Source organism: Babylonia areolata, chromosome 4 (assembly GCF_041734735.1).
Source record: "Babylonia areolata isolate BAREFJ2019XMU chromosome 4, ASM4173473v1, whole genome shotgun sequence".
Lineage (NCBI taxonomy): Eukaryota > Metazoa > Mollusca > Gastropoda > Neogastropoda > Buccinidae > Babylonia > Babylonia areolata.
The window spans coordinates 34,023,134-34,047,983 of record NC_134879.1 but is presented as its reverse complement, the minus strand read 5'-3'; the positions used below and the strand labels follow the sequence as shown (position 1 = coordinate 34,047,983).

The 24,850-nt window shown below is 40.2% G+C and overlaps 1 protein-coding gene across 7 annotated transcripts in view; it reads left to right on the top strand.

The window, feature by feature from the left end:
* LOC143281098 (cytoplasmic dynein 1 heavy chain 1-like) overlaps positions 1 to 24,850 on the top strand; it is an 89,792-nt gene that overhangs the window by 53,420 nt on the left and 11,522 nt on the right. For all 7 annotated transcript variants that reach the window (XM_076586051.1, XM_076586052.1, XM_076586050.1 and 4 more), the window contains exons 62-82: positions 696 to 911; positions 5,995 to 6,133; positions 6,866 to 6,966; positions 7,701 to 7,885; positions 8,569 to 8,638; positions 9,506 to 9,652; positions 10,266 to 10,355; positions 12,004 to 12,064; positions 12,396 to 12,483; positions 12,800 to 12,965; positions 13,649 to 13,780; positions 16,181 to 16,275; positions 16,698 to 16,800; positions 17,052 to 17,123; positions 18,026 to 18,101; positions 18,823 to 18,983; positions 19,609 to 19,720; positions 20,327 to 20,511; positions 21,246 to 21,359; positions 21,896 to 22,066; positions 24,286 to 24,387. In XM_076586051.1, coding sequence (XP_076442166.1) covers positions 696 to 911; positions 5,995 to 6,133; positions 6,866 to 6,966; positions 7,701 to 7,885; positions 8,569 to 8,638; positions 9,506 to 9,652; positions 10,266 to 10,355; positions 12,004 to 12,064; positions 12,396 to 12,483; positions 12,800 to 12,965; positions 13,649 to 13,780; positions 16,181 to 16,275; positions 16,698 to 16,800; positions 17,052 to 17,123; positions 18,026 to 18,101; positions 18,823 to 18,983; positions 19,609 to 19,720; positions 20,327 to 20,511; positions 21,246 to 21,359; positions 21,896 to 22,066; positions 24,286 to 24,387 — 2,586 coding nt within the window. The remainder of the gene's footprint in view (positions 1 to 695; positions 912 to 5,994; positions 6,134 to 6,865; positions 6,967 to 7,700; positions 7,886 to 8,568; positions 8,639 to 9,505; positions 9,653 to 10,265; positions 10,356 to 12,003; positions 12,065 to 12,395; positions 12,484 to 12,799; positions 12,966 to 13,648; positions 13,781 to 16,180; positions 16,276 to 16,697; positions 16,801 to 17,051; positions 17,124 to 18,025; positions 18,102 to 18,822; positions 18,984 to 19,608; positions 19,721 to 20,326; positions 20,512 to 21,245; positions 21,360 to 21,895; positions 22,067 to 24,285; positions 24,388 to 24,850) is intronic.

Here is a 24,850-nt window from a genome sequence, read left to right as displayed (position 1 = left end):
AAAGATACATACACATTTGAATATAAGAATAACTGCACACACAATCTGCATGCCAACACACTCTTGTCATTGCACATCAATCTTGAATTGAAGTCTTGACATCTTTGATTAAACAGCTGTATATCTGTTCATAGTTATGACGATATTTTATTAGAGGTTGCTGGGATTCAGTATAAAAGAAGTGAATATCTGCTGTATTTTAAAACATCGCCAGTATATTTATCAGAAAAGAAATGTGTTGAAGTCATTGTCACTGGGAAATTTATTTTATATTTTGTTGTGGAAGGCCATTCTGACATGATCTGAGATTGAGAACAGGTAATTACTTGCATCATTTTGTTTGCTTGGATGTGATATAAAGTAAGGGGGAAAAGGACAAGATTCAGTTTAAAAAAAAGAAGAGAATTTCAGAAAGAATATTAACTAGAGGTACAGTAAATGTGCCTGCTTATATGAGGTGCTTTTTTTGTTGGTTTTTTTGGGTGCTTTTTAATTGCAGCGTACAAATGTGTGGTAGTATTCACCCATTAAAATCAAAATATAGAGAACTGAAACTATAAATAGAAAGCAACACAAAAAAACACGTCCAGATCTAAACATAAAAAAAGGGGGTGGGGGTTGCTGGGGAGGGAGGGAACATCCAACAAGACGCCGACCTGCATTGAAGCATCACATGTACCTGTGCACTCCAACAGATCAACTACGCGGACATGCTGAAGCGAGTGGAGCCCCTGCGCAACGAGCTGCAGGAGCTGGAGACCCAGGCTGAGGAGAACCGGCTGAAGGGTGAGGAGGTGAACAAGCTGATCCAAGGCCTGGAGCAGTCCATCTCCAAGTACAAGGAGGAGTACGCTGTCCTCATCTCGCAGGCCCAGGCCATCAAGGCCGACCTGGCCGCTGTGGAGGCCAAGGTAATGTCCAGCGGTCATGTGCAGTCTGCTCACTAATTGGTACTTAAGATATTTTTATGATAATATATGAGGGGAGGGGTGCAGGGGGGTGAAGGAAGAATGTGATCTCTCTCTGTGGTGAAAATTGGTCAGGATTTTTGATTGGATTGTGGAAATTGAGCATCTTCATTTTTATTGTAAGTTCTGTATTTATTATTTATTTTTGATTTAGCCGGTATTACTGATTGCATGACTGATGGTGATCAGGCAAAGCTAAGTACATTTTCAGATGTTTGATAGCTTTTGTAGTGAATTGTTAATTATGATATTGTACATAATTTTCAAATATATTGAAATACAACTCCATTGACACTGATAAGTGCTTACAGGACAGTTCATCATGTTCATTTTATATTATCATGGCAAATCAATTTCCTTGTATCTCACTTTGAAGTTTCAGTTTCAGTTTCAGTAGCTCAAGGAGGCGTCACTGCGTTCGGACAAAACCATATACGCTACACCACATCTGCCAAGCAGATGCCTGACCAGCAGCGTAACCCAACGCGCTTAGTCAGGCCTTGGAAAAAAAAAAAAAAAAAAAAACACACAAAAAAACAAAACAAAACAAAAAACAAAAAAAAACGGGGGAATAAATAATAGATGAGTTTGCATAAATAAATAAATAAATAAATAAATAATAATTATAATATAGAAAAAGGTAGTAGTAATAATATTAGTAATACTAATAAAATGATAATAATAAAACATAAATAAATAAATAAATAAGACAACAATGGTGATAAATAAGCAAATAAATGTAAAAAATGAAGACACACATTCACACATACACCCACACATGCATAACAGAAATGCACCAGACATGCAGTTTCACATATATGAAAGCACAGTCAAATACATATAAACGTACATGAGCTCCAACACACACACACACACACGCATTACCGTGCACCTCCTCTACCCCCCTCCTCCACACACTCATTTCTAGTCTAAGTATCGCAGCTTCCACGGCACACACACACACACAAACACAAACACACACTCACAGAGATGAACACTTACTTGTACAAGCACATATGAAAGCACAGTCAAATACATATAAACGTACATGAGCTCCAACACACACACACACACACACACACATTACCTTGCACCTCCTCTACCCCCTCCTCCACACACTCATTTCTAGTCTACGTATCGCAGCTTCCACGGCACACACACACACACACACACAAACACACACTCACAGAGATGAACACTTACTTGTACAAGCACACACACATACGCCCATATCTCCCACCCCCAACCCCACACACGTACATACAAAGATATATATATATACATATATATATACACTCATACACTCACATACCTCATCCTCTACCCCACCTCCCCCTGCACTCCCACCTCCCCTCACACACACACACACACACACACGTACACATATCTCTCCTGACACTTGTGTACAGTTTCACTCTCGCGCATTCACAAACGCACTCAAAAGCACACATACACACAAACACACACAGCCGCCACTGACTGGCCGCAAGAGGGATGGGAAAAGATCTCTGATGCCAAGAACGTGGCGTCTAGTGTGTTGCTCGGTCTATTGTGTTTGGAAAGGCCCACAGAGACTCTGTTCCGTTTTGAAGAAATTTGCGCAATGTTGGTTTGGAAATGATGCCGATATTTGTTTGATTTGCAAAGCATCGTGCTCTACCTTTCATGTTAGATTTGCGGCCGCTCCCTCTCTCTGCTTCTATTTCTTTGAGGCGATCGATGGTGTGATGGCCTTGTACCTGTTCTTTTTGGTATTCCTTGACTTTTCTGAGGATTTCCGATTTTCCTAGATGTAGGCCGCTCGTTGGTGTTGCGTTACCAGCAAGTCTGTCAGCTCGCTCATTTCCCTTAACACCTGCATGTCCCGGGCAGTATGACCATGTGAGTTTTTTAATCTGAAAGTTGCGCATTGCGTTATGCCACTCTGGGCTTCCCATTCCGTTTTCAATTTTCTGTATGAGGTTCATTGAGTCGGTTAGAATCATGGCATGTTGGTTTCCGGGCGTATGGAAGGACGATAGCCACTGGAGGGCATGTGTCACAGCTTCAACTTCCATCGTTAGGCTGGAGGTTGTGACTTTGTAGGCAGCATTCTCTTCCCAAATTGTTTTTCCATTTTGTTTCGCAGTGAATCCCCAGCCAGACTGGTCTTTGGTGACTGAGCCATCTGTGTATATGATGATGTCCTCTTCTTTACTGTTTTCTTCTATAAGCAGCTTCACTTCCGCATCAGTTTTGCCCTCTGGCCATTCCCGACAATGTCTTCCTAGAGTGGGTGAAATGACTGTGTTGAATAGATGGTTGAGGTTTTCGGGGTTTTTCTCCCATTCTTTTGTTTCTTTCAGGTCTTGAAGTCGGCATACTAGCTGGATTGTGTCTTCTGCTTGCCCCATCCATGATCTTCCTCGTCCTAGACGGCTGCCTTTTGGTTCTTTGACTGCGTCATGCAGTGGGTTTTGAGGGTTTTCTAATGCTTTGAAGTAGGTCTTGACCTGTTCTAACTTGTTTCTGGCCTGCACTGAAGGAAGGTCAAGCAGGTATCGCATGGTTTCTGTGGGCGTGTCTTTTGTTGTTCCAAGGATCAGCCTCATAGCTTCATTTTGGACTCTTTCTAATTTTAGGAGGTTGCTTTGAGACGGTGTTGTTAGCCCAAGTCCGTAGTCGATCACACTGAGGACGAGTGATTGGTATAGCAGGAAGAGGTGGCGTTGTTCAATTCCTTTGGTTGCCATTGCTTTTAAGACTGAAAGGCCCTTTTTGCATTTGAGAACAGTGTTTTCCGTATGTTTTCTGAAGGTCAGCATCCTGTCGAAGTGTATTCCTAGGTAGCGTAGGCATTCAGTTTTCTCAATTTGAATCCCATCGAATGACACAGAAGGTGGTGATTTGCTCGCGGTTTTGTTGTTGAGGGTGCACAGCAACGTTTGGGCTTTCGCTGGATTGATGGAAGATCCTGTGTCTTTGCACCATTGAGCAATATTGTTTAGTTGTTTCTGGACGGCTTCAGTTCTTTCCTGAGCATTTTTCGAAGTTTTGAAGACCAGGCCGTCATCCGCAAGGGTAAGCACCCGAGCAATTCCATTGTTGTTTAAGTCTGCAAGGCCCTTCGTGTAGACATTGTAGAGGACAGGAGAGAGTGGAGACCCTTGTGGCAGTCCCATGGATAGTTTAGAAGGTGCAGACATCCAATCTCCGAGGCGTAGGACGACGGTTCTTTCCTGAAGCGCTGCTGCTATCCATCTTGTCAGTGTCAAACTTACTCCATACCTTAGTAGCAGCTCCATGAGGTGCGCAAACTGGACTTTATTGTAGGCATCTTCAAGGTCAATTGCTACTGCTAGTGTTTCTTCTTTTCTTTGAAATCCTTCATACACCTCATATGCAAAGGCAGCTGCATTTTCCCATGTGGACTTGCCTGTTCTGTAACCACCTTGATTTGAAGGGAGAATGTGCCTGTGTTCAAGATCCCTTGCAAGTTTCCTGGCTATCATGCGTTCCATGAGCTTTCCAACAATGTTTTGCATGGTTAGGATCCGGTAGCCGCTTACCTGACGATGGTCCTTTCCTGGTTTTGGTATGGGTTTTAAGAAGCTGTGTGTCCAGTCCTCCGGCACCTGTCCATTGTGGAAACTGTTTTGGTATAGATTGAAAAGTTTGCTTCTGTCTTTTTCCGATAGCTCCTTGATGTCTGAGTAACGAACTTTGTCTGGGCCAGGAGCCGATTCTTTCTTGCATTTAGCTATTGCCTCGTTTAGATCATCCATTGTCAAGTCATCATCGGGTCCAGTCTGCATAAGGGTTTGGTTTAACTCCTCAACATATTTCTTTTTCTCATCTAAGTTTCTTTGATCACTCTGTTGTATGAAACGTTTGAGCAAGGCAGATCCTTTTTCTTCATTTGTCTTAAGCTTGGTTCCGTCAGTGTCTAACATGTCTGGGGTTGTTGTTGTGCACGTTTTCCCTTCCATGCGACGATAAAATTGCCAGAACTCTGTCAATGTTGTGTCATAACTGAGTGCCTCGCAAAACTGTTTCCACTTGTCATTTTTGGCCTCTTGAGCAGTGACTTCAAACTGTTTAGTTTTTTCTTTCATTTTTGTTTCAATATCTTTGTCCGGAGATGGTTTTGTTCTTTCTTTTTGCCAAAGTTTGACAGCCGCATGTTTTTCTATCCAGGCTCTCTCTGTGTCGGTATTCCACCATGGGGGCTGAATAGTTTGCATCCTGTTCAGTGCCATTCTTTTGTTTCTTCTGCGTCTTAATTTTTCGATGACGGTTGTCTCTTTGGTTTCATACTGAAATGGATCACGCTTTGAAAAATGAGCTAAGTGTTGGGGAGACTTCAGAATTTTAATTGATGAAAAAAAAATCCAATGAATTTAAACTGCTAGCTTTCTTTTCCCATTAAAGTATGATCAAATGGGTGTTCCTTTTCTCCTTAAGCACAAATACATGTGTATGTCAAAGTAAAGTCAAGGTAAATTAAACTTGACTTTTTTTCTTTTTTTTTCTTTTTTTTTTATTAGGCTTTTGGTCCTTTCAAATGGAGTTCACATGCATGATGGTACTTGATACCATTATTGAACACATTTATAGTGCTTTTTTTTTTCTTACTGTGTATGTTTTGTACACAAACTTTAATTTACTAAGTCTTACAATTGTTTCCACTTGAGAGAAGCAGTGCTAGCATACAGGATGCCTGTAATTACCAAATACAACTTGAGTATGCAAAGGAGTGAACTTTGGACATACAACAAAAAGTGCAGTTGTGTTTTATTAGCATCTGGACATAAGCGCAGGTAACAGTTCAGTGTGTGTCCATTGCACGAAAATCCAAAAAGTATGAACATAATGACAGAATTCCAGTTCTGAGCCTTTTTCTGAAAAGGTTTACAGATAGCAAGACATTAATTCACATGAAAATATGGATAAAATGGCAATGCCTGGCAATATGTTGAATAAACATGATAAAATGTATATGTTTTCAGGACAGAATGTCATTGTGTGTGTGTGTGTGTGTGTGTAGGTGGAGCGCAGTGTGGCACTGCTGAACAGCCTGGGCAATGAGAAGCAGCGGTGGGAGGCTGGCAGTGAGACCTTCAAACAGCAGATGGCCACCATCATTGGAGACGTCCTGCTGTCTGCCGCCTTCATGGCTTATGCTGGTATGGCTTGGCTTTTGTTTCATTGATGAGAAACTGGTCTGTAGTGAAGATGATTGGTGTTGTGTTTTTCATAATGATTGGTAATGATTTTTTTCTTGATATAATTGGTGACGAGTTTTTGTTGTTTTTTTCTAAAATGATAATGTCTTAGCTTGTTAATGGAAAAGAGAATAATTTTGTTCATCCATATACATCTTTGGATATCTCCTGGAATTTATCACTTCCAGTAAACAAATTATAATGTATTTCAGCAGTTTCTTTGTGTAGGCTCTGAATTAAGTCATATTTGATTTTTTGTAAGTCTTGCTTGGCATCAGATTCACTGTGCTCTGGAGTTATTAAAATCTTCTGTAGTCATGGGAATAGCTCACACACTGACACAAGTGGACTTTTCATTTGTCTCTGTCTCTGTCTGTCTCTCTGTGTCTTTATCTCTCTTGTTCTCTCACACTATGTATTAAAAATGTAAAACAAAAACAGAAACATGTACAAACATGTGTGTGTATAAAGGCAGCCATACTCCATTCTTGGAAGAGAAAGTGTATTGTAATGTTTGTGTTCAAACAAATCCCCAAACATTGTGATAGACTCCAGAATCTGACTTTCATTCATCAAAGGGCTAGGTATGTGGCTCTGCCAAACTGTACAACACAGTTAACATCAGTGATAAGGTGGTGTGCCTGTGTTTTGTAAAGGGTCTATGTGTGGATGACGTGGTGTTGGTGTGTGCAGGTTACTTTGACCAGCAGATGCGACAGAACCTGTTTGGCAACTGGTGCAACCACCTTCACCAGGCCATGATCCAGTTCAGGCCTGACCTGGCCCGTACTGAGGTGAGCAGGCACTGGTTCTTGTTTTTTTTTTCATGGTGTTGGTGTTTGGGGTTTTCCTCTGAATGAATGGGGTTTTTTTTGTTTTTTTTTAAATTTTAAATCAGCCCTGACTTGTACCCCTTGACTGCTGAGCCTAGGTAGAATGAAATCAGTGTAGCATGAATTTGAAGTGAAACAACTGATTGTGTACTCTAAAGTGATAACAGTTGATTTTTCTAAACAAGCAAAATGCCATTCCAAGAGGAAAGAGTCAAAATAAAAGGATGGTGACTATTAACCAGACCTTTTTAAAGCCTGTTTTAACAACACATACTTAACCGTGACCCACTAGTGCAGACTCCAGCAGGGGTCTGACATTCCTGTCCTGTGCAAACTGATACCGCCTATGCGGGGAAAACGAAAGCAGCTACTTTTATGACAGGGTGATGACACTGGTGAGCATATTTGTCAGTAGCAGCCAAGGGGGTTAGGCAGACCAGTCACTGTGGCCAACTGGTTCATGTTGCGAAATGATGGCTGGGAGGATGCAGGTTCAAATCCCATCAGAAGTGGTGTTTTCTTGGTTGTTGGTTTTTTTTTTGTGTGTGTGCCTGTGGCTGGCTTCTACCCAGAGTTGAGTGTGTGGCTATGGGCAGGAAAACTTGAGGTTTCTGTTGGTCCTTCTTATGGAGCACCCACCAGATAGAAAGTATGTTGTTTGGTACTGACTGAAAGTGCTGTGCTTTGTTTAACAGTACCTGTCCAACGCGGATGAGCGCCTCAACTGGCAGGCCAACGCTCTGCCAACAGACGAACTGTGCACGGAGAATGCCATCATGCTGAAGAGGTTCAACCGCTACCCCCTCATTGTGGATCCCTCTGGCCAGGCCACAGAGTTCCTCATGAACGAGTACCGTGAACGCAGTATCAACAAGACCAGGTCTGAGTCTGGAGCGACAGTGTCATGGAAGTTTAAGCCACCTAGGGAAAAACAACAACAACAAAAACAACAACTAATAATTATAAATACTTATATTGCATTGAATCTTATGCAGAGACAAATCAAACCACTTACACACAAGTCATTCACATGCATGAACAGCCGTGAATCAGAGGAATGAAAGATAAGTCTTATACAAACATGCATATAGAAAGCCAGGGAAAGAGTAGACCAGGAAGAGGGAAGGGAGGGGAAGGGCTTTTGTGCAAAATGGTAGTTGGTAGTACAGATATTAAGGCCAGACGTGGAAGAGCAGAGTGTGGAGATATGCAGTATAAATATTGTTGTTTTGTGGCTTACTCAGGTGGATATTGCTTTCAAAATTTTTCACAGATTAAAAAAAAGAAGTTATGTTTTAAGTTTGTGTGAATGAAAATAGACTTGACTTTCTTTAGTTGCTGCTTATATAACACTGCCAAGAATTCTACTCCTTGTCAAGCATGTTCGGCTTGAGTAGACACACAACTATCAAGTTCAAGAGATTGCAGATAGATTCTGCTCCTTCCCATTTACTCCCCCCTCTCCTGTTCTGTTACCCATCTTTATCTCTGAAGTGATATTGTGTTCAGATGGAAAGTGCTGCATATAGATATTGTGATTGCTTTCTCTTTTCCCCCCTACAGTTTCCTGGATGATGCTTTCCGCAAGAACTTGGAGAGTGCTCTTCGGTTTGGAAACCCCCTGCTGGTGCAGGTCAGAACCAAAGCAAAACCTTAACAAGTTAAATAGTAATGATAATAATAATTTGTTATTTATTGAGTGCTTATGCATCAGATCCAAGCTTTATACAAAATACACATGGTTTAATGCAGATATTGCATCAAAAGACATACACAAATGGTTATAGAAGAGTATGAAAAAGAAGAAAGAGAAAAGTATGTATAGAAGTATAAAAAAGGAGAAAGAGAAAGGTGTGTATGGATGCATGCCCACTAGCATTCACGCACATGTGTAGTCACCAGTTAAGAAGATAACCCAGGTTGATCATTATTTTCAGAAGGTTAAGGAAGAGTTCTGATTCTATTTTGTCAACTGACAAGGAGATGATGTAACATGGCCTGTTCAAACAAGTCTCTTCTTTCACATTCACACCGACACAAACACCACATGCCACATACTTCAACAGCCAAGCTCATCACACCACGTGCACCAGCCCCTGTAAGCAACATGTAAGATGATGATTTGAGAACATAACTGGTTTAATATGAATCCTTAACATCGTTTGGGTTTGTTTTTTTTTGTTTGTTTGTTTTTTTCTAAATGAATGTAGTGAAATGTATTTTTAATGTGTGCACAAGAAGAAGATTAAAAAAAATGCAGACAACAGACAGGTCACCATGGTAATTAATACAGCAGGAGCAGTGTAAATCTTCGGTATATATACAAGAATAACACTGTTAGCATCAGAATATTATCACTCATACAAGTTCGAGCAGCAGGAGCAATGTAAATCTTCGGTACACATACAAGAGTAACACTGTTAGCATCAGAATATTATCACTCATACAAGTTCAGATCAAGCCCAGGTACAGTGTTGTTTTCCCCTGTGATGAATCACAGGACGTGGAGAGCTATGACCCCATCCTGAACCCTGTGCTGAACCGAGAGCTGAGGCGCACAGGTGGCCGTGTGTTGATCACCCTTGGCGACCAGGACATCGATCTCTCGCCTTCCTTCACCATCTTCCTGGCCACCAGAGACCCCAATGTAAGTGTCTGCCACTGCCAGGTCCATCACATTCTGGGATGTCTTGAATGATAAATTATTGGTTTTAATGCACATGCTATACAGTGACCCAGATTCTGGCAGGTGTGTGATACCTGTCCTGTGTAAAAAGCAGTGCCACCCAAGTGGAGAAGTAGAATATAGTTGCGGCCAGTAGTTGTTTTTTTTTGGTGTATCACAGAGTTTAGCATTTCTTCTGAGTCACAGTTTGAATACAGTCTGATTTTTATTAGTATATTTTATATGTTCCCCTTCCCCGACCCACCCCCACCCTCCTTCATAAAAAAAGAGAGAAAGAGAAACAAAAAGCATAAAGTTGATTTTATATGTTTGAAAAAAAGAGAGAGAGACAGTGAGAAACAATGGCCATGAGATAACTTGCAATTGACATGGCGCAGAGCTAGCAGCTAACTGAGATAAGAATAAACTACCTGGTAAAAGATCAGAAAATGCCATTCCTTAACATATGTGTGTCACTTTGTTGTCAAATGATAGTATGCTTTTATTAGAATGTTTTGTACATGGATGGTAGCAACTTTTGTGTTTTGATAATACTGATAAACTTTGAATTTAAAGAATGTATATGTCTGAACAGACTGACTTCCCACCTGACCTTTGCTCCCGTGTGACCTTTGTGAACTTCACTGTCACTCGCAGCAGTCTTCAGAGCCAGTGCCTCAATCAGGTAACTCATCTGTTTTCTCTGTTGATATTACACTTGAGGGAAAAAAACAACAACAGAATGACTAATTTTCCACTAAAATGTTTTCAAGTGTATTGTTTAGATTTCTTTATCATTTGTAACTGAACATGTCCTTGTTACCCAAATAATGTTTGTACTTTGAACAGTGTTTCCTTCAGTGTGACAGTGCAGTATCCATATTAACTCTTTCTATACTAAGGTATGCTATAGCGTACTTCATGCGCACAACACTTTGTTACTGTGGTATGCTATAGCGTACCGTGAGTTTAAAAATTTGTATCATTGGTTAACGGTTTTGTACGAAACTAAACAGCACAGCTCTGCTATACAGTCGCCCAAGAGTGCACCTGTACTTTTATTGTGGCTGAAAATGCCTTTTAATTGCACATACTTAACTGTGACCCGCTAGTACAGACTCCGGCAGGGGTCTGATTCCTGTCCTGTGCAAACTACTAACCCGCTTATGCGGAAAAAAAGAAAGTAGCTGATAACCTCCCGAAGTAGGTTTTGTTTGAGTACAATACATGTGAGCATACTTGCTCACTCGCTTGACAAGATGGTGTCTCCTTCAGCTTCGGCAAGTACTGTGGCTCAAAGTCGAATGCAGACTGATTCTATAGTGGATATCCATTGTGCATATGCATTTGCCCATTCAATTGCTACAATTGGGATGTGTCTATGGTTACAAAAGACCACACTTGTAAAATATCTGTTATATGAGCCCCCTTTATGTTAGTTGTGAAAAACACAGATTTCTTTCAAAATATGATCAGTCAGTCAATAATTAAATGAGTGTTTTGAAGCTTTGCTGAATGTTAGTCCATTCTATTCTTTATATTACCACAGAATTTCACAGCTGTATGTAATTGCAATCTTTTATAGATATTTTTCTTGTAACATAAACAAACGGCCAGTAGGGAGAGTATAATGAAGGAAGTCATCAGGCAGTATAGAATGAGTCAAGGGGATTATCAGGGCCTCTATCTGTCAATATGTATATTGGGTTTTTTCTTCAGTTTATGGAATATTGACTTTATCTTATGTCTAGAAGGCAGTGTTTCAGGGCATGTTTGACTTCACCAAATGAGACTTGTAGATTGCCTGACTCTTGTTTCATCACCAGAATGATTTAGAATGAGATATCTTGCCCAAGGTAACAATGCCTTGATGGTGTCAGCAGAGCAGTTGTCAATATTTTTCACAACTAGGTCTTTGGGAATACAAAATACAGAAGTAGCTTTGTAACTGGTGAAGTGCCAAAGCCAGTAGCTCTTATAGTTCACTTATAGTGGTGAACGGCATTAAAACAAAAACAAACAAAACCAAAAAATATTAGTATAAAATCCAGCACTGCAGTGCTAAGTGAGAAAAAAACTTAGAATGGGTATCACTGATGTAAATTTCAAAATGTTAAATGAACTACCATTAGTTGGGCACAATGGAAAGAGTACCATTGTGGATTTTGAAAAGTTCAGTGAGGTAGTTCTAGTGAAACAGAATGAAAGACATTTAGTTTGTGGAAATAACACAAAGTAGGAACCTTGGAGAAAATTCTGGAATAGTTTTCCAAATGTATTTGAAAAAGATACAAAGAAAAGACAAGTGGCTAATAAATCTGTGTGGTGTTTAGGTGCTGAAGGCAGAGCGCCCTGATGTGGATGAGAAGCGATCAGACCTGCTGAAACTGCAAGGTACCTCCTACTTCTCTGCTCTTTGGCTTTTGTACATTTCCTTTTTGTGTTATATTTCTTTAAAGATTTTATTTGATTAGATTTGGAACGATTACTACTGCCATGGTTTATTTTCGTAAGAGTGTTTGTGTGACTGCGTGTAAGAGTTTTCATGTACAGCAAGTTTCAGCATTGTGGGGTGTATTTTTTATGGTTCATTGATTTCTCATGTATGTGTGTGCTTGTGTATGTGTGCTTGTGTATGAGTGTGTGTGTGTGTGTGTATGCGTGTGTTTGTTAGTGTGTGTGTGTGTGAAATATCAAATGTAAATCATGCTTTCTAAAATTTCAGGTGAATTCCAGTTGCGTCTGCGACACCTTGAAAAATCACTTCTGCAGTCACTGAATGATGCCAAGGGCAACATTCTGGATGATGACAGGTAATTGTGTTCATTGAAGAACATCATTATAGAGCAGTGCTATTCAGTCACAAAATACATAACTGAATTCTCTCTTGGTGTCCACTGTTTGTTTATTGTTTACATACAGATGACGTACAGACAGCAAAAGATTAGTGTATAAAATCATTCATTCAATTAACAGATCCTCTGTGTGTATCCTTAAACTTACACAATCACACACACAAACACACACACTCACAGAGAGAGAGAGAGAGAGAGAGAGAATAAGTGGATCAGGTACATGCTGAAAGACCTGCATTTGACACTAATCACACCACTCTTCTTCCTTTGTCAGCATTCTGTCACACTTGGAGACCCTGAAGCATGAGGCAGCGGAGGTTGCCAAGAAGGTGGAGGAGACAGACGTGGTGATGGCGGAGGTGGAGACCACGTCTCAGCAGTACATCCCTCTGGCCCAGAGCTGCAGCAGCATCTACTTCACTCTGGAGGCTTTGCAGCAGGTATGTACCTTCACCCTGCAGGCACTGTGCTGTCTGCATCACTGTGACTTACAGTTCATGTTTTTTGTATATGAGTGTCTCTCTCTCTCTCTCTCTCTCTCTCTCTCTCTCTCTCTCTCTCTCTATATATATATATATATATATATATATATATATATATATTGCTGGGGTTTTTTTTTCATCTAGAGATGAGTTCGCAGTAACCAGAAGCGAATCATGATTGCTGTCATATTGTAAAATTCTGTTTCCAAGAACAATATTTTTCTTTTCAAATCAGAGCAGGGGGCTTTTTTTCCTTTTTTTTTTTTTTAGTTGAGCTTATCCAGGATTAACTTGTGTTTACCCTTTTGATGTGTTGACTCGTGATTTCTATTTGTAATGCAAGATCAGTCTTCTTTTCTGTTTTGATTGATTGAAACAGACAAGAATCTTCTGAATTTTTATTTGAATTTACATCTCCACTCAGGCACACACATGAATAGATTCCAGTGCTGTGTGCTCCTCATGAACCGTACGCAGTGGCACAGTTCATCTGGTTATAATTAGGCCATGCCTAAAATCTTAATCCTTGAATGAAAAATGTTTGAGTTCTAAGTTCTGGTTGTATGGTTCTCGATTGTGTGTGTGTGTGTGTGTGTTCAGTGGCAGCCTGTTGGTTCAGTGCCTTCCTGTTGGTATTGCAGGTGCACTTCCTGTACCAGTACTCCCTGCAGTTTTTCCTGGAGATTTTCCATGCCGCCCTCAACACACAGCGCCTGGGGTCCATGAAGGAGTACGCTGCCCGCCTCTCTGTCATCACCTCCAGCCTCTTCACCGTCAGTCCTCATAATTATCATGACAGTATTAATGACAATGATAATAGTAACAGTAATAGCAATAATGATGATAATAATAATAATCATAATAATAATGAAATGATACTTTAAAAGAATTAAGATTTAAGCTCCTATTACCATATGAGAATTAAGATTTAAGGTTCTGTAACCATTTAAGACCATCACAAAGTTGAAGGTTAAAGGTTTGGAGCAGTGAATTCATATCCTTTGCTCTTTGTCATGTTTATGGGAATAAAACTTTTACCAGCAAAGAGAGGATTTAGGAGCATAATATATGATTACCGTAAAGTTCGGTCTATAAGCCGCGACTTTTTACCCCAGTTTACCTCTGTGGCTTATACAATGATGCGGCTTATTTGCGGATTTTAACGATCCCGGGAGTGTCACGTTCTCATCTATTCTTCGCTGCCCTTCAACTCACCAAAATCATGATTTCTAAGTCCATGAATTTTTGGATGAGCTTCAGGATAGTGTGCTAACTGTTTCACGTTTTATAAATCAAATCGGCACACATTAAAGCCTTAGATCAGCATTCAGTTCAGCTCTGCTCGAGCATAAACCCTCATCATGCCGAAAACGCGACATTATGCCTATGATGCAGCCTTCAAATTGAAGGCGATCGACCTAGCAGACAACAGTGCAAGCGATGAACCAGCAGCGACCTCCACCTTCATGTTCATGAAGTGAAAGCGAGGCTGAAGTCAGTGACAAGATGGCGGAGGAAGCTGTGCTGGTTCTCTTCAACTCGGACACTGAAGACGAAGATTTTAGTGGATTCAGTGAGCAGGATGACGTTGAATAAATGTGACTATCCCTAAATTATGGATCTTATTTTCGTTGTGTTTATTTATTATTTTTTTGTGGCACTAGCAGTATTTTCACTTGCTTTTCTTTGTGTTGTTTCCCGCTTGTGTTTATTTTTTTTTTTTTTTTTTTTTTTTTTTTTTTTTTTGCTGCCCCATCATCTGCACCGTTTCAGTGGCATTACTCCCACGCCGCTCATTTAGATTCCCCCGTACACGGCCACACCCGGGTTCGTCAGTCGCAGTTCCAGCGTCGGCAGTCCACAGGGAACCATCGATGTTAGGTCGCTTGGAGGCCACACACCAGAGGAGACCCTGCACTGCTGCTGAGTCACTTCGGTGGTGTTCAGTGGTGCCTGTTCTGTTTTAACGTACTTAGGACACCACCTACTAAGCCCCCTACTAACGACAATAATGGCTTAGTCGCGGAGCCAGACTGAGTGAGCGTCTCTCCCAGAGTGGAGACCGCCACCACGTCCCTCAAACAACAGCCCCCCATGAATCTGCCGACACTGACGACATTGACAGGACTCACCCCAAGCACGGAAGTGGAGGGGCATCGAAACTGAGGTCACCATGAGAGCAGGGCATGAAAGGCCACAGACTTTGAGACTATTTTGTTTTTATATTGATGACGATGAAGGAGGAGGAGGATGACGATGATGATGACGATATTGCTATGGAGGTCCATTTTGGTTTGGGACTGCGTGACAAGGCTGTACTCTACGCTTCCTGTCATAATGATATCCCGGCGTTAACCAGGCCCGAGAGATACAGACACTTGCAGTGTTGGTCAGGTAATTAGAGCAACACACCCAAAGACGCATCCTTGAAGTGGATGACACTCGACTGTGTGGTCCCAGTCTCCCCATTTAAGCCCACAGCACACTCAACTCTGGGTAGGAGCCGGCCACGGGCCGAAAAACCCACCTCCGCTGGGATTCGAACCCGCGTCCTCCCAGCCGTCAGTCCGCGATGCTAACCACTTCGCCACGGCGGCTGGTCCGCTTGTGTTTATTTCATAACCTACAATATCGACAGCTTTTCTGTAGTATCAGTATGTGTTCCGGTACCGGAAATAAGTGCGGCTTATAAGCTGGTGCAGCTTATGTATGTATAAAGTTCAATTTTTTCCAAAATTTAGTGGGTGCGGCTTAAATACCAGTGCGCTCAATAGACCGAACTTTACGGTATAATTTATACTGCACTCTGTCAAGCACTTGCAAGCCACAGCTGGTGTGTTTGTTTGTTTTATTTTATTTTGTTTTTTGCCTGATTTTTGTGGCTAATGTAGAACTAAAACACCCTTTTCCCCAGTTAATCACCAGTTCCCTCACTTTCAAGCACCAAGAGAACACACCATTCTTTCATAAAAATTTAGGTATAAAATGTATTCCATGTCATTTATTTGACCTTTCCATCTTCTAGGACCGTTCACTGCTGTGTTAGAAAATAAAAGTTGATTGTTTTAATGCAGTGTCAATGATTCATGTGCTTTCGTCTTGATAAACAAGTTACCTTTCATTCCTGGACTTTGATCATTCTGTCATTTTAAATGTAATGTAATTTTTATCAGGAAACCTATTCACGTGTTGGACGTGGAATGCTGTATCAAGATCGCATCACATTCGCCATCCAGCTGTGTCGCATTCACCTTGAAAGCATGACAAGGTATTTGTGTGTGTGTGTGTGTATGTGTGAGTGTGTGTATGCATATCTGTATGTGACTGCCAGTGTGTTTTTTTATACGCATGTGTATGTACATGTGTGTGTATATCTGATTCCCACAGGATCCTTGCCAAAAAGTGCTATCTTTAATATTTCAGGGTGTTGGGAAAAGAATAGATCATGTCTGTTTTAAAAAAAAGTTCCTGGGTTACAAGGAATATTTGGTGTCATATACTGTACCATGTCAAACTGATGCAAACTAGGCTATATAGATATGTACGTACACACACACACACACACATACATGCATACATACATACACATTTTTTTTTATTGTAAAATATCAGGAACATTTTGTGCTCAAACAATTGTCGTAGTGCATTCAATCATTTGTGATTTCTGGATCTAAGTATGTGTGTGTGCAGTGAAGGCACGTATGACGCAGAGTTCAACCATTTCCTGAGGAGTCAGGAAGGGCTGATCTTGGACAAGTCAGGACTTGTCGCAGCAGGTCTCTCCCAGCAGCAGGTCAGGTCTTCACAAACAGAACAACTCTCTGCTCTGTAAACTTCCATGTAACATTCATACAGACAGAGAGACGGACCGAGACACACACACCTATGCATGCATGCAAGAGAAATGGAAAGAAAAAGTCCCTCATACATATAGATTAATTGAACTGTTTTGACAGAAAATATTATGGCTTATTGTTTGATGTTTGATGTATTAATGTTGACCTGTATTTTGACAATCTTTTTTTTTTTTTTTTCCATATCCAGAATGCAGCCTTGCTGCGACTCAGCAAGCTACCAGCTTTCAGGAACATGTTGAACGAAGTCAAGAACAACTCTGTAAGTAAATACATTATTCGCCACTTGCACTTCCTTTGTTCTCCCTTACACCTCCCATTCATTTATCATGTATTTGGTTAATGTGTTCTTTATTCTGAGTCAAATGTTTTCTACACTTAGTGTTTGTCAGCTCTCAAAAGCACGGTGTTAGAACTCATCTAGAACACAGCAAAATGAAGGTGAATGCAGAGATTTATGTTTATTTGTTTATTGAAGTCTTAGGAGTGTTAGTTTATTGACATGGTGGGGTAAATAAACAAAAACAGTCATATACGTAAAATGTTACATGTTTATCTGAGTGTTTATGTGTGTGTGCCTGAAATCTGATTGAATGACACAGGAAACGAATAATGAGAGCCCAATGGCAGTGGTCATTCGGCTCTAACCTGGTAGGCAGCCTCTTGTGTAAGTGACCCCGTGTTTGTAAAGTGCTTAGAGCTTGGTCTCCAACCGAGGATAGGTGCTATATAAGTATCCATATCAATCAATGAAACAGGATTAGTAACACATGACCTCAGATTTGGAAATCAGGATATCAGACACAGATGAATAAATATATTCTGGATGTGGCACGACGACTTCAGAGTGTACACACATGGTATCTATGATTATGATGCTCTCTTGCTTTTTCAGTGCAATAGGCATATTTTTGTTCATGCCTATGGGTGAATGTCTCGGCAAACAAAAAGCAAATGGAAATTATGTAATGTTTGATTTCAGACGACTAATTTTTGTCAGCTCAGAACAGCTTAAATGGTTGATCAGTGCATAACTCCACTGACAATTCTGATCATATAGGTCTTATTTCAACAACAAATTATTTAATCTGAGTAGTAGAAAGCACAGGAATAAGAGGAGAAGAGAGAGTTTTACTGTAGAGGAATCTGTTTGTTGTGATGCAGGACTTCCAGACTTGGCTGGACAGTGCCAAGCCAGAGATGGACTTCCCTCCATTCTGGACAGAGGAGAAAGCTCAGTGTAAGTTCCTGACTACACATATGGAACTGGAGATTTTGCAGTCTGTCAAGAATGAGTTCATTGTGTGTCATGATTTTATTTGATGCTGTGTTTGTGAAATTGTTGTCAACAAGTCAGTCTTGTGAGGAAAAGTTTCAAAATTATTTGGTTCATAATTAGCGGAAGATGCAATTTTTTTGCCCATGTTTGTTGATCAATCTATATTATGATGGTAAAACAATGAAATGCTGATTGATGTGGGCAGCTTAAGATGGTATTGCTCCGTTTCCAGCACACATCTGTCGTTCAGTTCTACAAACACTTGTGAATAGAAGTTATGCATATGTCAGTTATTTGGTGAATAATGCAACCTGGAAAGTACTCTAGTGAGAGTTGCTGCTGATGTGTTTTATTTCTGGGTGTTTCAGCTGACATAGGGAAGGCAGTTCACAGACTTATGGTGCTGCTGTGTTATATATCTGGGTGTTTCAGCTGACATAGGGAAAGCAGTTCAAATACTGCTGGTGCTGATGTATATTTCTGGGTGTTTCAGCTGCCATAGGAAAGGTGGTTCAAGTACTGCTGGTGCTGATGTGTTATATATCTGGGTGTTTCAGCTGCCATAGGGAAAGCAGTTCAAATACTGCTGGTGCTGATGTATATTTCTGGGTGTTTCAGCTGCCATAGGAAAGGTGGTTCAAGTACTGCTGGTGCTGATGTGTTATATATCTGGGTGTTTCAGCTGCCATAGGGAAGGCAGTTCACGGACTGCTGGTGGTACAGGCCCTGCGTCCTGATCGCCTCATCGCCATGGCACGCATCTTTGTGGAGAAGGTGCTGGGCGCTGACTTTGTTCACATCACAGAGAAAGAGCTGAACCTCTCTGAGATTGTGGAAATGGAGGTGTGTGAGGCCACTGTCTTACTTTGTGTATAAATGGTGTGGTTATATTTTATGGTATTTCATGCCTGTTCTCTTACTGTGATTATTGCGTGTAAATGTTTATGATTATTGTACATGAGGTCAAACTAGCATTTTTATGTCTTTTATATATTCAAGTAGAATGACTGATTGTCATACATTGTTTATGTAACATATACCACAAATGAATTCTTATTGAAGATGATAAAGTATTCTGTATGGTGTGCATATACTGCTGATTTCCCCATGACCCAGAAGGAACTCTGTCCGTCTGAACTTGGTGAATTGACTACATGCAGGAAGGGGACTTTATGCTGTCATGTCAGAAACAGTGTGCTTTGGCAGACTTAAAGCTCTCCAGCTAAGAGTTGTGTGTGGTGAAATGTAGTTTGAAGCATTTCCAATCCAATTTCCCATTTTGAGTTGAAGTTGACACAGATAAACCTACTGGTAGGAATGTTGACACTTATCAAAGCGAATCTTATTTTACAACCTACAGTTGCTTTAAAGAAAATGAATGAATAGATAAAATGAGAATTACAGACTTTCTCCATTGATTTGATGTAGAGCAGTCTTCAGACAGGGCAGTGTGCCTGGCTGTGTGCAGATCAAGGGCAACACTCCTGTGCTGATGTGCTCTGCTCCTGGCTATGATCCCAGCAGCAGAGTGGATGACCTGGCTGCTGAGCTGGGCAAGCAGATGACTTCCATCGCTATTGGTCAGTCACACCTTTTTGGGTTTGTTTTCATATATCCTATCATTTAAAATTTTTTTGGTAGTTCAAGTTTGTCTTTAAAATTATTCAGAATTTTCATCTTGTGTCTGTGAGAGAGTTTAGCTCTGTGTTTGAGTGTGCATGCATGTTATAGCTTCTGCAAAAAGAGGATTTCACTTTCATTATTACTTTTGATACTTATCTGAAGATGGATGTTGTCATTATTCTCACTTGCAAGCAATTGAAATTATGATGCAGATTGACCCTCACACCTCCCAGACAGGGAACTTGTGTTTACATTAAAGGTTACATAAATGATTTTGCATTTAAGTATGTGATACTATACACAAGCATGTGCACACATACACCCCCCACCCCTCCCCTAAACACACACACACACACAAACCTGCGCATTCAAGTTCATCGTACCATACACAAACATGTGCACACACGCACGCACTTTTTTAAAGTAAGCCAGCAGATGTTCAAGCAGCATCTTAGTCAACAAGGTGGAAGGCAGAATGGAAGGGGTATGTTCTGTGAGTTTTCAAACCAAGTGGAGAATCCACCTGACAGACTGAGTGACCAGGTTTGAATGGTCTTGGACAGGATCTGCTGAGGGGTTCTCCCAGGCAGAGAAGGCCATCAACTCCTCGGGCAAGTCTGGGCGCTGGGTGCTGCTGAAGAACGTGCACCTTGCCCCTCAGTGGCTGGTGCAGCTGGAGAAGAAACTGCACAACCTGGCCCCCCACCCCTCCTTCAGGCTCTTCCTCACCATGGAGATCAACCCCAAGGTAGTCTAACAATTAATACATTTGCAGACAGAAAAAAAAGCATGCCACGGCACTGTGGTGTTCCACTCTCTCCAGGAAGAAGAGCGCATTTTTCAAACAGAGAAATCTGTTGTGGTGATAAGTAATATGATACAATGCAATACAATAGAAAATTATGCAGTACAATACAATACAATACACCAGCTGAAGATGAGCAGCACATGCAAGACATGGCTCCACTGAAAAATGTTCATCAAACAACAAAATTAACAGTCTGTCTACAGTCTTGTTTATGATATTGTGAACGCATTGAGAGTCTGTACAGGTTCAGAGTGGTTAAACACACACTGGAGGCAGTTTACCTTCTTTCTGTAAAGATAGGTACAGGTATGAGCCTGCATTTCTGTAAACATACATGAAGGCAGTTCAGCCAGGAAATGTACTACAGAACCATTGCATGCATCCACATGCCTTATTCCTCAACGCATATTTCATCACACAAATAAACAGAGAACTAACTGTATGTTTGTCTATTTTCAAAACTGTTATAGCCGCAAAAGCCTTCCGAAAATAAGACATGGAATCGGATTTTTAAAATCAAGACTACCGTTTCATGAATGCTACAGAATATGAATTTTCAGTATGACCTGTGTAATAGGAGAATATATGTAATGAATATATGCACATGTGACTGTGAGCTTTACCAGAACTCCTAGAAGGAATGGAGTTACTGATCAAAGCTTGAATCTTTCCAGCTGCCCACCAACTTGCTGCGTGCGGGACGTGTGTTTGTGTTTGAGCCGCCTCCTGGTGTGTCTGCCAACCTGATGAGGACTTTCAGCACTGTGCCAGCCTCCAGAATGTGCAAGGTGAGCTTTACTATTCTTTGACACGACACCACTATGTGAACAGTCTGTGTGTGTGTGTGTGTGTGCGCATCCTGGCAAAAATTTCACAGTTTCAGGCTCAGCTGAGGAATTGATCATGGATAATTCCTGAATTAAAGTCTTTAGGTAACTGATACACAGAAGGGCTTAGGGTAAGATACAATCATGTGTTGTCAAACCAGTCACAAGATGTACGTTCTCATTTCTCTGCAGAGTTTAATGTTTTGTTTGTTTTTAGTATCATGGTTCTCACATTTACATTGAGTCAAGCTATGGAATCTTGAGGGAATTCTATGGTTCCATATCCACATCTATTTTTCCATGTGTATTTATGTGTGCATGATGTGTGTTGCTATGTGCTTTGTGTCTTGATTAATGTATTATTACAAAGCACATTGAAAGGTTTGAAAACGCTTTATAGGTGCACTATTATTATTAATGTCATAAAGTCTGTCAACTTTTTGCCAGTTAAGTAAGGTAACAAAGTAAACATGTTGTTTGCCTTCTGTCTCTGGCAGGCTCCCAATGAACGTGCCCGCCTGTACTTCCTGCTGGCCTGGTTCCATGCCATTGTCCAGGAGCGCATGCGCTACACCCCCCTGGGCTGGGCCAAGAAGTACGAGTTCACTGAGTCCGACCTCAAGGTCGCCTGTGACATGCTGGACACCTGGATCGATTCTGTTGCCATGGTAAGGGGGAAGGCGTGATTATTGAGGGTACCAAATATGTGTTGGTGTCAAACTCCGAAAGTATCAAGCTGTCGGCTGTTGGCCAGGAGTGTAAATAGAAACTTCCTTGATGCTCTGAGCAGCTTTCATTTATATTTTCGATTGGTTTTTTGTACTTTTTAACTTTTTATGATTCTGTTCAGATGTGTTGTTTCCACCCCTCTGCTCCCCTTTTCCGTTTACCAGTAAACAATAAAAGTATAATGTTCATAATATTTAGTCGTCTTGAAAATATGAGGACTGGCTAATTTAAGTTTACACAGTTGGGTAAGGCAGGAAAATTTCTTCAGAAATTAAGAACAGTTTCAAAGCTGGAACTGAGACTTTGTTTTATTTATTTTTATTGACTCACTTGTGTAAACAAAGTGAGTCTGTGCTTTAACCCAGTGTTCGATTGTCAGTGTGTGTGTGTCTGTGTGTCCATGGTAAACTTTAACATTGACATTTTCTTTGCAAATACTTTGTCAGTTGACACCAAATTAGGCATAAAAATAGGAAAATTTCAGTTCTTTCTAGTCATCTTGTTTAAAACAATATTGAACCTCTGGTATGGGCACAAAAAAATAATTTTAAAAAAAAAGAAGCCAAATTATATGCAAACTGCATTTACTGTTATATTTTTTGTATTCTCTAAACTTGGCACTTTGATCTGATATTCTGACACAACAACAAGAGCAGTCATTATTATCATTTTTTGTTCAAACAGGAACTTCTTTTGCTAAGCATGGAAGTTTTATCTATTTTGCAAACGTTTTGATGCAGATAGTAAAAAAGGGAAATTAATCTGTAATTAATGCTAGGGGACTTAATTTGCTTTAAACTGATCTTTCTCATCTTAAACATTACATTTTGAAATTGTATTCAATACATAAAAAGCTTGTGTGTTTTACTCTCAGTGTACAGGGCTTTCACTATGTTCATTCGCCCAAGTGGTCTTTTTCAGAAAATACTAAAATCAATACGACGAGTGGACTTTACAGATCTATTGGCTGAGCCCTGAAGGTCATGGGCAAAAATCAATTGCGTACACATATTTATACACATTCAAAGCGCGTGCTCATATTCTTCGTGAACGCAAACGACGCCATTTTGTTTCAAGTTGTTAACCTGCCCGTTCAATCCTATATTCAATGGACAATACACGATAACATGTGATGGAAAGTTGGAGAAGGAGACCGTTAAATATTTATTTAGAGAAAGATTTGTGAACGCCTCATCACTTACTGGATTATGCTCCAAACTGCCATAAAAATATCCACAGAACCAGTCGGAATTCACAGTTAAAAATTGTAAACCATGCGAGTTAATACCCTTGAATTGATCACGATGAAATGAAAAAGATTTGTGAACGCCTCATCACTTACTGGATTATGCTCCAAACTGCCATAAAAATATCCACAGAACCAGTCGGAATTCACAGTTAAAAATTGTAAACCATGCGAGTTAATACCCTTGAATTGATCACGATGAAATGAAAAAATTTCCAGTCTTGACTTTTCTCAAAATGAAGTCCTTTTCACTTCTTACGGCGTTTAGAAGTACTTGTACTTGGCTCTACATGTTATTAGTTTAACAAAATACTCAATTTTCATATCAACTTTTAAACTATAAAACTAGAATGAACATAAAAGAGAAATTGAATCGACCGTGTCATACTACATTCCCGGCGGGTGTAACTAAACTTGTACATCGATCTAGATCTAGAGAAAACGGCTAAATGTTGCAGTGTGATTGTGGCGATAGCCACGTCTCCTTTACTGCGGACTTAAAAAGAATTTTTAATTGCCCTTAAAGGTTTTTTGAATGCCCAAGATACACCAGAATAATATGATTTAAACAGCGTTCTCACTGCGAATACTGCAATTGATTTATCGCCCTTTAAAAAAGTATGTTCAAATATTAAATTTTAGAACGTCAGTTAAGGAGCCACGATAGTGTAATGGGTAAGACAGTTTCTTCTAAAAAAAAAAAAAAAAAAAAAAAAAAAGACAGTTTCTTCTCACCCGAACATGCGGGTTTCGAATCTGGTTAGGACTTTTTTTTTTTTTTTAACCGAAGCTTTATAATAACAAATACAGAACACATTTTAACATTTTTTTTTTTTTTTTTTAAGTGTATCACAAGTGAGTCTTGAAGGCCTTGCCTCTCTTGTTTACTTAATTATTTGATTTTCTACACAGGGACGCACCAACCTTCCTCCTGAGAAAGTGCCATGGGAGGCCCTGCGAACTCTGCTGTCACAGTGCATCTATGGTGGCAAGATCGACAATGATTTTGACCAGGTAACATATTCTTTCTTCATGTCTGACAAGTATGTGTGAGCCTTGCAGATGTAAGAGAGAGAGAGACCTACTGTGACTTTTCTTAAAGGGAGCCTGCTGCAATTGTGTTTTTTCTCATGTCGTGAATGTCCTTTTGTGTGGGGAAGACTTATTTAACATTTTTACATAATCATGTTATATATCTAAAACTACGCAATCATGTTATTTAAAACTATCACTTTGGAAAAGCTGTGTTTGCCAAAGAATTACATTGTGTTGGATAGACTCTTTTCTTTTTCTTAAAAAGAAAAAAATTATGAACTAATGATAATCCATTTGCTGTTGTTGTTTTTTTTAGATCGTGTTGCTTTTCAAAGCAGTGCAATGAGATAAAGAATAGAACTTCTGCATGAGAGTGTCATTGTGTCATTAAAAACCAAATGTAGTCATGACGTCACTCGATGTCACAGTGACTTGTTTCAGT